General features: G+C 44.0%; 2 protein-coding genes across 2 annotated transcripts; one reads left to right on the top strand and one right to left on the bottom strand.

The window, feature by feature from the left end:
* Positions 1 to 2,953: 2,953 nt before the first annotated feature.
* Positions 2,954 to 4,915, top strand: LOC308299195 (dual specificity tyrosine-phosphorylation-regulated kinase 2-like; the record flags this gene model as incomplete). Its single annotated transcript, XM_080742913.1, has 1 exon — positions 2,954 to 4,915. One exon carries the CDS (start codon positions 2,954 to 2,956, stop codon positions 4,913 to 4,915), a length of 1,962 nt encoding a protein of 653 aa, XP_080599039.1.
* A 3,618-nt stretch (positions 4,916 to 8,533) lies between these two features.
* Positions 8,534 to 11,510, bottom strand: LOC308299435 (NF-kappa-B-activating protein-like). Its single transcript, XM_080743212.1, has 2 exons — positions 11,019 to 11,510; positions 8,534 to 10,450 (listed from the first exon to the last, which is right to left on the bottom strand). Exons 1-2 carry the CDS (start codon positions 11,312 to 11,314, stop codon positions 9,526 to 9,528), a joined length of 1,221 nt encoding a protein of 406 aa, XP_080599338.1. The 5' UTR covers positions 11,315 to 11,510; the 3' UTR covers positions 8,534 to 9,525.
* Positions 11,511 to 13,075: the final 1,565 nt, after the last annotated feature.

Raw genomic sequence — 13,075 nt, 5'->3', positions numbered from 1 at the left:
GTTCATATGCATTTCGGACTAGTGTTATTTTAGTGACCATCGCAGCATTGTCGTTTTATATGGTGACCTTTGGGAAAAACCTTGATCATCATTGCAAAGAATATATGTATATTTTTAATTTTAAACAAGGAAGTGGAGAAAATGCAGTCTACACGAGGCAACGGTCACCTATGGAAACATCTCCAACTAAAACACTGGAGAATCAAAGTGACAAAGAAAAGTGAATTGAGCAAACTAAATGTAAAAAAAAAAGAGATAAATGTGTAAACCAATTGCTGAATAAAAGACCTTAAATAAAATGGCTTGGATTTAGATTATATCACACAGAAAGGGAAGAATTGGGGAAGACGTGTATAATGTATATTCAGATATAGATTCTTGTGGGAATGTAATAATTAATGTCGGGCAGAAACCAGTCCAAAATATTAACTTTTCTGAAAAAAAGATTTTAGAACAACACTTCAGTTTTGGTACTGCCTCATCAAAGTCGGTATGGTGACTTTAAACATTGTCAGATACTTGATTGTGTCCTTATATTATCCCTTTTTGACCATTAATGTTGAGAGTTAGTTCTTTCCATCTGACTTAAGGGCCCCCCAGACGAGGCAGATATTGCATCAGATCAGATCTCGTCCCCGGGGGGTTGATCGGTGATCATTTCAAACGACAGCGATCCTCTGTCTTGAATTCGGGCCCGGTATATCCCGTAGTCATTCTTATCTCACAAGTTGGCAGGGGTGTCACAAGGGGGGGAGTGGGACTGAGTTACTAGGGCCCAAGGTGGAAGGGGCCTTAATTATTTTATACTTTGGCTATTGAAAAACAGCAGATATACAAGCTTGTGGTGCCGCGCTGTGAGCTTGTAGATGCTATTTTTGAAAAGTCGTGAAAATGTGTGCAAATCTTTGATTATATATATTTTTTTTAAGCGAACATTTGTAACTCAAACTTTTCTCCTGGGAGTCCCTGGAACTAAATATTTTGAGATGGGGGTCCGTGGCCAAATACATGTCATTTGGGGGTCCTTGACATAGAAACATAGGTTTTTCAAAAAACCTTAGAAAGATTTAGAAGACACTTATAGGATCGGGTCAAAATATTCAAAGACTTGCACAAAGTTTCACGATTTTTCAAAAATAGCAGATCTACAAGCTCGCAGCGCGGCACTCGGTACCACGCTGTGAGCTTGTGTATCTGCTGTTTTTCAATAGTTAGAGCACAAAATAATGCGTTCTCAGTCAAAATGGTTTAAACCCCCTCCACCTATGAAGATGATTCATGGGGGGCCCGCAGTGAATCCTTGTACCCAGGGCACAGAATTTGGTGCGGCACCCCTGCAAGTTGGAGTCAGGTGGTTTGTCCAACAGGTTGAGGATACTATGGAGTTGGGAGGTTTAGTCAGTAGTGCTTTTTAATACTTTACATTGGTTCAATATTTGTAACGGGTGTTCAATAGCACTGACTTATACAAAAAAACAAAAGGTTGGAAAATGGAGCACTGATATATTACCGTGGGTGTGAGTCTTATATTGAAATCGGGAACTGGAAGTCTAGAATCCAGGAAGTATGATAGTTACTAGCTGCCTATGGCCTTGACATTGTTGGGGACAGGGGTCATCAATATGTCCGTACATGGACATATTTTTCCGTGGCAGTTTTTAGATTCAGTTCTACACACAATGTTTTTTATTTTGATCATATTTTGACCCAATTGCTGAGTGTCAAGTCCTGAACTGCTAAATTGTCCCTATTCTGGGCATTTTACAAGAGGCTAACATTCTGCAAACATTCATCGAAAATAGCCTTGGCCACAGAGATTTGGTGTAGAGGGGGAAAAACGAGGAGAGGTTTATGTTTATATGTGCAGGTCTGTCAGAGGTCCAGTCATACTGATAGTGTTTATATGTGCAGAAGGTCTATGTCAGAGTCTGAGGTTTTTTTTGTGTGTGTGTGTGTGTGTGTGTGTGTGTGTGTGTGTGTGTGTGTGTGTGTGTGTGTGTGTGTGTGTGTGTGTGTGTGTGTGTGTGTGTGTGTGTGTGTGTGTGTGTGTGTGTGTGTGTGTGTGTATTAACAGGTTAAAGTGCAGTCATGAAAGAATAATGCAAACAATACACATACACAGTCATACACAAACATTATCAAACCAAAGTATTTATTATGTTGGTTACTATTCATTACATGTATTTGAATATACCAGTAATCATTTAATTCCAATGGGTCTGTGAATACATTTTGATTTATTACAATTTAAACATACTTTTTAAACTTCAACATCAGTGAATGTTATTTAATATGGAATATCAAGCTGACAAAAATAATTCCAGTACTTCATAACAAAACAAAATGGTACCACTAAAACTCTGAATCCCAATCCCCCACAGTATACATTTATAGGAGAACATAATAGTAAAACAGATGATTAAAAGTATATGAACGTAAGGTTAGATTGTATCTTCTCAATAGACAAAATAAACACGACATGATCCAAGTGACGGTAACTAGGCCAAGGACACTCCACCCTAGACACAATGAAAGCGTGCAGAAGAGTGAATGAAAGCCCAAAACATTAGATTAGTACAACAAAACGAATATTTGCCATCCGTTATGTTACAGATGATTATGTCAACACGGAGGTATAGAGCTCATGGTGACGTCATCGTTCCACACCATATATATAGCTCATTTTGAGTCGTGGCATGCCATTGCACACTCTTGATTCAGTCATTCCATCTAGCCATTAAATTATATAGAAGTGGGACAAAATAGCAAGTCATTGATTCGTTGAAAAGGCGCCGTAGAACTGTAGGCCCAACTGCAAACAGCTCGCTGCATGGCGCCATGGAGTAAGCCAAGGAAAGGCAGTGCAATTGCTAATAATTTGAATACCACATTTCAGCACAAAGGAACTTCAAAGTTCTTTACACAAAAGAGCATTTTGTACGATGACTCGTACATGAGAACAGACCACATCCTACAGGGACATGCGGACGCAATCAGTCCTTCTGGGCTACCCTCCACGCCTAAACACACAGAGGGGAGTAAAAGTCCATCTGGGCTGGCCTCCTCCGTACCTCCTAAACACACATTGGTGAGTGACAGCCCTTCTGGGCTCGCCTCCATACCTCCTAAACACACGGTGGTGAGTAACAGTCCATCCGTGCCACCCCCCATGCCTAAACCCACGGTGGTGAGTAATAATGAGGGCATGGCGAGGGATCAGGTAGCGGTGCAGGGTGGTCAACTCAAGGTCAGTTATCTATACGAGGACCACGCGTACAGCCATAAGATCAACGCTGTTGCAGTGGCAAACGCCCAGAACAGCGGGGCGGCGGTTCAGGTGCCGGTCAAACCCGCCCCAGTGTACGGCCTGTCCAAGGAGCACGGTGTGGACTCCGGTAAAGGCTCCGGTGACTCGCATGGCCCCCAGGGAAGTGGGAGCGAGGGCAACAGCACACGCTTGCCCCTGACTCCCGAGCAGGCGCTGAGGCTGTACGGAACCCTGCTGACCCCGCTGGAGCAGACGGAGGTCTACTCCTACCCGGACATCTACTTTCTGGGAACCAACGCCAAGAAAAGGACCACCGGCATCGCTGGCAGCAGCGACAACAACAACCACGGCTACGACGACGATAACGCTCACTACATCCTTGTCCTCCATGACCAGCTTGCCTACCGCTATGAGTTCCTCAAAGTGATCGGCAAGGGCAGCTTCAGTCAAGTGGCCAAGGTGTACGACCACAAGCAGCGGAAGTTTGTGGCCCTGAAGATGGTTCGCAACGACAAGCGCTACTACCGGCAGGCGCAGGAGGAGATCCGCATCCTGGAGTACCTGCGCAAGCAGGACCTCAACGATTCCATGAACGTGGTGCACATGCTAGAGAACTTCGTTTTCCGCAACCACATCTGCATGACGTTCGAACTGCTGGGTATGAACCTGCACGAGTTCATCAAGTCGCAAGGCTCCAAGTTCCATGGCTTCAGCCTGCCGGTGGTCAAGAAGTTTGCCCACTCAATCCTGCAGTGTCTGGAGGCATTGAGCAGACTCAAAATCATCCATTGTGACCTCAAGCCTGATAACATCCAGCTCAAGAGGGAAGGACGGGGGAGCCAAAGTCAGTCGCCCGGAGCCAAAGTCAATCTCGATGCCGCCATCAAGGTGATTGACTTTGGCTCCAGCTGTTTCGAGGAGACCGTGTTCCGAACAGCGTACATCCAATCTCGTTTCTACCGCGCCCCAGAGGTGATCCTGGGCATGTGCTATGGCCTGCCCATCGACATGTGGAGCTTTGGCTGCATACTGGTCGAGCTGCTGACGGGCAACCTGCTGTTCCCCGGTGAGGACGAAGGCGACCAGCTGGCCTGTGTCATGGAGCTGCTGGGCAAGCCTCCGCAGAAGGTCCTGGAGCAGGCCAAGCGGGCAAAGAACTTCATCAACTCCAAAGGCTATCCGCGCTACTGCGTGGCCAAGCCAGGGCCCACAGGGGGCACCATGCTCACGGGGTCACACTCCCGCCTGGGTAAGATGAGAGGTCCCCCGGGGAGCAAGGAGTGGAGAGCTGCACTCAAGGGCTGCGAGGACCCCACCTTCACTGACTTCATAAAGAAGTGTCTGGACTGGGACCCCTCGACGCGCCTCTCTCCAAGCGAAGCCCTCAAGCACCCCTGGCTGGCAGGCAAGCCCTTGCACGGGGCCAGTTGCCCCCGGCAAGAGGAATATAGCCCAGGGGTACGCGCGGGGAAGCGGTTCCCCGAGCACCACTTCACATCCTGCTTCAAACCGCATGTCACCTCAGTTCACAGGGACGACATGATGCATTATGCCCCCCATAGTCGTCCTTCTTGGTCGATGAATAAACGTCGGCGCACTGAAAGTGAGGACGTTGAGGAGGCTGTGAACGCTGGCTACAGACGCTGAAGACTGCAGGAGAGAGGAGGACAGCAGCAACACATGACTTCTGTGTTCTGTGTGATTCAAGCGCCATAGCCAACCCGGGGCCCACTAGAGCCCTGGGTCTCCCACCACAGCATAGTGAGGCGCATCATGATGATGGGAGACTCTGGGAAAACAAGGACTCCACTTGCACCCTTAAGATCAATGCTGTTAAGTGCTGAAGATCAGAAGATGAATACTCCCTCAGAAGTTAAACAGAAAGGTAAGTACTGTAGTGTGTACAGTCATTGTTGCAACATGGCGGTATATAACCGTTTTGTCTAACCGCTGAGTTCCTTATACAACAGGACAGTTTTTATGATTAATTTGCGTGAAGATATATTTTTTCGAACTGTTGATATATCATAATGTCATATGAGTACATTCACACAATTCACATTCAAATGTACATTTTTATTCTTAACAAGGCTGTTTTTTTACCGTGATTAATGGCTCAACTGAGGCGTCAACTATGTGAATATAGTTGTTTTGATGCAAAATACTCACTAGTGATTTTCGTATTGTTTAGTCTTAGTCATCACGCCCCTGGTGTGTAAAGTGATGGTGAGTTAAGTAAGGGCAAAGATGGTTGCTCCAGCATGAGATCACAAATATACGGACTATGAGAAGAGAAACTGTAGAGTAGCTGTAAATTAACTTGTGATAGTCTCTTTTTTCAAAGGAAAATGTATGATTTAACTTGGAAACAAATGGAATAAAACTTAAATAAAGCTTTTCTTTTCTTTTTTCATATTTTTTCCATTTTCTCCCAAATTAGCCACCAATTGTCCCCACATATTATGTGTATTCCGACACTGCTGACCCCTTTTTGCCGATAGAAGTCCCCAGCCGCTTCTCTTCACCTGATGGTAAGAAGTTTCACTTTTCACACTGAGAACGTGACACGCTATCCAACCTAGTTCCTCTCCCTGTAGAGGGAACACTCTATCCCACTATTAGTTCTTCTCTCTGTAGAAGTCGATGGTACAGATGTCCCCCTGGAATGCCTGGCAAAGGAAATGATGATCTGTTGTCTTCTTTAATGGCCTCACAAATTCTGTCATCTCTGGTTTTTAACAATACCACCGTTGTTCCTTTTAAGTAGACAATGTAGTAAAGCCTGAGAAAATGTCTATCCTCAGTTCCTCCTCACCATACAATAAGAATAGCCTTTTAAGCTTTCTGATATCTTTAAATGTTTATCTCAAAATGACAAGATATGGGTCATGGCCCTCATGGGTCAGGTTGAATGTGATTTCAAATGTTTTGCTCTCACCCCTTGTGGATTGAATCAGTTCTCAAATGTGGCTTAGTGTGACCATTGCAATTAGTGTGACCATCTCCTGCTGATCTACAAAATTCTAAACAGCTTTGGGCCTCAGATGGAATACCAAAGCGCTCGTACCCAAAACACAGTCACCCCGGGGCGCAAATCCGGTGACCTCGGATGGTCTCTACCTGGTATACCTAAACCTCAGTAAACTATGCCTCAACTTAACCTTAACCTCAGTAACATAGTGCCAAAACCTAACGTTATTCCTAATCTTAACCTCAGTAAAACTATGCCTAACCCTAAACTTATTTCTAACCTTATCCTCAGTAAAACAAATTCAAGAATACAAGAACGGCCCCAGCGTGCGGTTGATGGAAAAAAATGAGGCAGAGCGTGTTTTGGGCCGAGCCTTCTGGTTACCCTCAGACTTTTGACCGGTTGAAGCCTTTTGCATACTTTACAGATGACCAAACTAGTCTGCTTCCTCTGAATCAGGATCAGACTTCAGACCATCTACAATTTCGATACTAAGGTCAAAACAAAACAAAAATAAATATGCCTTCAAAAAATACAAATTTTCACTAAAAACAAACCTCTCGGGAACCACAATGCCTACTATCTGCGCAGTTCCCAATTTAGAAACAGCTTATAGGTCTGCTGTGCCAACTCTCTATGGCAGACTTAAAGGTGACATGTGGTATGAGTTAAGCAGGTATACAGTACCATTCCACAGTAACACAGCAGAATATTTGATGGTGAAATCAAGTCAGTGATGATGAAATCAGCCATAATAGCCTGCAAAGGATATTCAGTGATAAGTAGAATATTCTAAACAGATCCCCAAATAAATACCTAAATGTGATAATGTTGACAACATTATCACAGAATAGAGCGTAATGTCTAACCCAAGCTGTGTGGTTAACTAGGCCAGTATGAGTGTCAACATGGAGTCTCAAACATGACTTTTACTCCACTATTATTTCAAAAACAAATATTCACTGCAAACAGAAGTGCTCTTATATTTCCCCCCTCAAACTGTGGATGCCTGGTCAAAATTAATACTGTAGTTTGTTATAGAATTTATTCAGGATAAAATCATGTGTCACATTATTTGTGCATTGTAAGTCAGATAGGGCTGTCACGATATGACATTTTACATGACGATTAATTGTCACTCAAATAATTGGCGATTAACGATTTAATTGTGTATTTGTCGTTGATAATTACATTTCTGTTTGGCTTTTAGGCTTTGAAGTTGCATATGGTAGATATGACACATAACCTAAATATACAAATACATTACTGACATATTTGACAACTTACTACTTAAAAAATAACATTGATAGTGGAAATAGCCGATCTACAAGCTCACAACTAATCGCGATGCGACGCGTTGTGAGCTTGTAGATCTGCTATTTCCACTATTTCTGACATTTTTCAACATTCACGATTATGACACGATTATGACAAATAATTGCGATAATGTCAAATAATCACGATTAGACGATTATGTAATAATTGTGACAGCCCTAAAGTCAGATCTATATTTGCATTCTATACTGGCTTTCAACTTGCCATTGTTGTCTCTGCAGTCTCCCCGACACCCTCCTCTTCAGATCAAGAACTGTAGAGATTGAAATGAGGCCTTTTGTGAAACATATGGTCCCGTTGTAACAGGAGTGAGATTTGGGCTGGCTTTTTGGTCATGTCAGTCTTCACACCTCCTTTGAGTGAAACTACGCAAATTATTTAACTGGTTTAAAAAATAAAGGGTTTAAAACCGTTTCAATTGGTCAGTCAAATGGGCTATCGGCATATACATGATATTAAACAAATTGTAACTGTAGCTGTTCTGTGAGCTAATTGTATATCCCCCAAAATCTTGAGGGCTAATTTGACCTTTGGGACACACAAATTAGTCAGTGTCCATAACTGTCCAAAAACATAGTTACTGCACTTTGGCTTTGTAGGGCAGTATGGAGACTACAGCTTGTCTCTAGGGATCCCTATCAAAAACGTCTCATCACGTTTTCACCTAGTTATTTGTATTATAAATTATAAGTCATTTTATGCCACAAGCAGCTCCTTGTCTGAAATCTTTGTTGTGAATTACAAGTTGTCTCACTGAAATCAGTCGAGTTGAGCAGTTAAAGTTGGGAAGTTAAGATGGTTGATTTATCATTTTGTGACGAAGCTGCATCTCCATTCCAGTGTCTATACTGTACACACACACTCCAAATCAGAACACTGTTATTGCATTTCCTGGGTGGACTTTAATCACTTCAAATGTATTTTGTGCACCAAGAAAAACATGACCATAATAGTAAATGTAGTCAATTTAATTACAAAATAAATCTAATAAAAGATATAGTGCTGTTGAAGCAGTTTACACAGTGAACCAAATATTGTTTGTGCAAGAAAGACATCATCATTTAGAGGTAGGCCCTATAGTCGGAAAAACTTCCAGTGAAATTGGCTAGTGAATGCTGCAAAAGTTTGACACGTTAATAACCTGTCTTTGGTGTGTTCACATTGTTAAAACAAAGACCTAAATTCTGATGATTCAAGACAAAAATGGCAAACAAAACACCTGAATCCATGATGTCAAAAAGTGTAGAGAAGTTCCAGCATGATCACAACGGAACACAGTCCTCTTCAAGTGTACAACATGGTCCATAACATGTCCCGTGTCCACACACAGGACTCTTATTAGAAGCATCAGCATCCAGTCTGAAAGCGTCGTCTACTACAACACTGTTTCCTAAACACTGGGTTGGGACCCCCATGTGTGGGTCGCATAAACAATTTGTGGGCCGCAAGTAAATATCACTTTTTTCCCCCTCCTTTTCACAATTTAAAAAATTGTAGTTGAAAATCTAAATTGTCCATCTATTAAAAACATCTTTCAAAAGACGTTCCATGAAAAAAAGACAAAAAAACAACATTGAAAACGTTGAAGTCCCTGAGAGATTGCTTCATCATTCAAGGCCGTCTCACAAAAGTAGTGAAAACAAGCACACAACGCCTTGCGGTGCGAGGCGTTGTGTGCTTGTAGATCGGCTGTTTTCACTAGTTTAAATCATTTTTAAAATGATAAATGCAAAACGAACGGTTTTGGACATACAAGATTTTCACCCGACAACGACGATATCTGAACTGTCGCCGGAGTAGCGGGAACGCCGCCGTCGCCCCCTGCAATGCTGTGGCCCTCGGCTTGGTACCCTAGACATAATTCGGCCCTTGGGGAAAACTAATTGGGGAACCCCGTCCTAGCCTATAAAGATGAGCTCAGTGACAGCCGGGGCGGAGAAAGTGAACGGCATCACTTCTTCTCCTCCTTGCCCTTGGTTTTCTGGTACACCATCTGTCTGAAACTGGAGAGGATCTTGCTCTCCCTCTTGCTCCTCTCCTCCTGGTTGAAGGAGGCCAGGGCGCGCCGCTCGTCCGCGCTGTAGATCTGGTTCTCCTTCCTGAGACGCACGGCCTCCATGCGCCGGTGTCTGCTGCCGCTCATGACAAAGCCGGACTTCTCGTAGAGCACGATCTCGTCGCTGGTCAGCCCGATCTCCCCTCTCCTCGGGATCCGCTTGCCCGAGGCAATGTACGCCGCCATGGCCGCGCCCTCACCCGGCAGCAGGGCGTGACCAAAGTCCAGGGGTTTCTCGCCCTGCTGGGTGGTGTGGGTGAGCAGGGGCTCCGGGCCCACCAGGTGCTCGTCCATGCAGGTCTTCTCCACCCACATCACCCCTTTATCCTCCTCTTCGTCTGACTGCTCGCTGCTCGAGTCGCTGGAGGACTTGCGGCTCTTTTTGGCCTTCTTCTTCTTGGACTTCTTGGATTTTTTGCTCTTCTTTTTCTTCTTCTTGCCCTCGTCCTCCTCCGCCTCCTCTGACTCGCTCTCCTCCGAGTGCTTCTTGCGCTGCTTCTTCTTCTTCTTCTTGGATTTCTTCTTCTTCTTTTTCTTTTTCTTGTCGTCGTCCTTCGTGTCCTCCTCTACCGGAGTGAACTCGTCAGAGTCCGGCTCCTTGACCCGTGGCGAGTATCCCCAAACCTCCGGCAGGCCAGTCTCACCGATCGCCTCCCTCTCTTGCAGGCGGCGGGTCATGAAGGCCTCCTGGATCTGGCGCTGAGCGGCGTCCCTCTCCGGGTCGCCGTGATCATTTCTGGGTCCATACTTCCTTGGCTCGAACAAGTGGTGGGTGCTGTTGTTGTGTCTCTCCAGCCGATCCATTGTCGCTGTCCTCTCTCTAGGGATGGGACGATAATAGTTATTATCGTGTATCGTGATAAAAAGAAACACTCACAATAATCTTACGGTGGAAAAAACTGGAAATCTAAATTTATTATCATGCACTTTGATAAATTCACTTTTTATGCGCCAAGCTGCAATATCTGATATTAGCTACCATTTAAAGTTTAAATGGTTTAAATTTTAAACCCTCCATTTGTAAAACGGACCTGGAAATAAAGTACTTGACTCTTTTTCTCACTCACCAAATCTCTAGCCATAAATCACAACTCTTGTAGAGTGGTTTTATTTTGAGACGTTTTCTCTCTACAAGATAACGTCCTAAAATAAAAGAAATCTCCTTGCCAAAAAATATCTACAAGCTCACAATCTACAAGTTGTAAATCAGCTATTTTTTGGCTGATATTCCGTCCCAAGATAATGGATGTTGTTGTGGACATTTTGATTACCGCGATAATATCGTGAATGGCAATTTCTTTGGTCACAATAATCGTACAGAAAGCCTGGTAGGCGAGGTTACAATAATCGTGACATGATGAAAATGTCATAATGGTCCCATCCCTTACCTCTCCCTGGACCGTGAACGGCTCCGGCGGGGGCTTCCTACGCGGAAGCGCTTGATGTTCCTGGCCTCTTTGAGGCGACGCTCGCCGTCTTCCCTCTCCTTCTCTCTGTTGCGGGGCTTAGGAGGCTTGGGGCCGAAGTAATCCGGCCATAGTAGTGACCGATCCCGTGGCTCGCGGCTCCCGCTGCGACTCCGACTCCGAGACCGGGACCGACTCCGTCTCTTGGGCCTGGGGCTCCTCCGCTGCTGCTGCGGCTCATCGTCCGAAGAAGAAGAGCTCGACGACGCAGACGGCATTTCGACTTCTTTCTGTCTAAAACAATGAAAAGTGGTTTCACTGTGAATCAACACGGGAGCAGTGGGATGTTGTCTGTTCAAAGAACGAACGCCGAATGGAGAAGAATGACTCAACCTTCAACCGGTCTGACGAGTTTCTCAGCTGAGCTCACAAAGCAGATTAAACGTGGTCTCTGCGTTGTAAACCAAAACGTAACAAGTTGTTGGTTGTTTCCTGTGTGCGTTTCACACAGCAATCCGCCTCATCTGATTGGCCAGCAGTCTGCACTTTGCGCCAATAGCCTTGCGTTGCGTGCGTGCAACGGGAGGGGGGGTTCTTATTTGGGCTTTTTTCCTAATGTTGTTTAAACCTAAACCAGTGGTTCTAAAACACATTTTTATGTCAAGGACCCCCAGATTAAAGGGATATTCACACACAAAATATCTTCTATCGATTACTCGCCCCATGATGGAGACTTGAATTCATGGATAGGCTTTTGTTTTTTGTCGCATAAAGCCAATAATTTGATCATGACCAGCAGTGGTTCCCAATGGAGACACAAAGATCACCTCACATTTTTGGCTTAGGAATGCAAAAAAAAATAAAAGCTATTTGTGCCAGGGAGGAGTCAATCCGAGTCAGGGACCCCTATAAAATATTTTTGTATTTAAATTGTTACAAAAACATAGTTTCCAAAAACATATATATATATAAAAAAAAGACTACTAGTAAGACGCCCTAAGGGCGAGAAGCGACCTCACCCTAAACAAGCACATGGGCAGATTGGGCACGTACTGCACGCATCCGCCTGGGTGATGGCAGACTGCTGGGCGAGCGTTAGCACTTTGGCATGGGATCAACTGTCTTTGACCCAAAAAAAAAAGCTCAGCCCTGCTTGATTGTTTAAGTTGGACAAATTGTGGCCATATTTTCCCAAATATGGAGATGACTGACGTGACTGTGACGTCATAGACCACATGAGACAATATGTCCATAAATGGGCATTCCCAGATATGGGCTTAATATTGATGTCATCACATCAGACTGATCAGAGATCTCCATATATGGGCATAAAAGGGACAAGGACGTGTATTGATGATCTGATGTCATCAAGACATCCGATCACGCCTTGTTAACTTTTAATGCCCTGTGTCTGATGACATCATTCAGATCCCTGATGTCATCAATACACAACGTGTTTAATAGCCACAAGGACGTGTACACTTTTATGCCCATATATGGAGATTGCTGATGTCATCAACATTAAGCCCATATCTGTGAATGCCCATAATGGACATATTGTGTCTGGTGTCTATGTTTGGATATATCTTTTGTAATATGTATATAAACTTCTGACATTTCAGAAATGTGTGTTTGTTAGATTATTTCTCTAGAACAATGCCTCTTGGAAATAACTTTTATACCATTTGAACACCTGTTTATTTCCCTTTTTAAATGGAACCCATGGACACATTAAATGTGGGATGAGCAGAATGACAAAGGAGGAATGTAGCCACCAGAGGGCGCCACACACCATAAAGACAAGTCCATCTATGCCTGATGCCAACATATTGACATTTCAGTCTAAAATATACCTACAGATAAAAAGATTGAATATGAGTCTAGACATCAAACATAGCACACTATCTATGTTGTATGATTCCAAATGTGGGCAAGGTTTCAGCCCATGACACAATTTTATTTGTGGAGTTATTTCAAGACATTTGACATTCATCAGCCCAGTGGATTGTGAGATTAGCCAGACAGACAGAAAGGGGAGA

This window comes from Nannobrachium achirus (genome assembly GCF_963921795.1).
Source record: "Nannobrachium achirus genome assembly, chromosome: 15".
Lineage (NCBI taxonomy): Eukaryota > Metazoa > Chordata > Actinopteri > Myctophiformes > Myctophidae > Nannobrachium > Nannobrachium achirus.
This window is presented reverse-complemented; position numbering and strand designations above follow the sequence as displayed.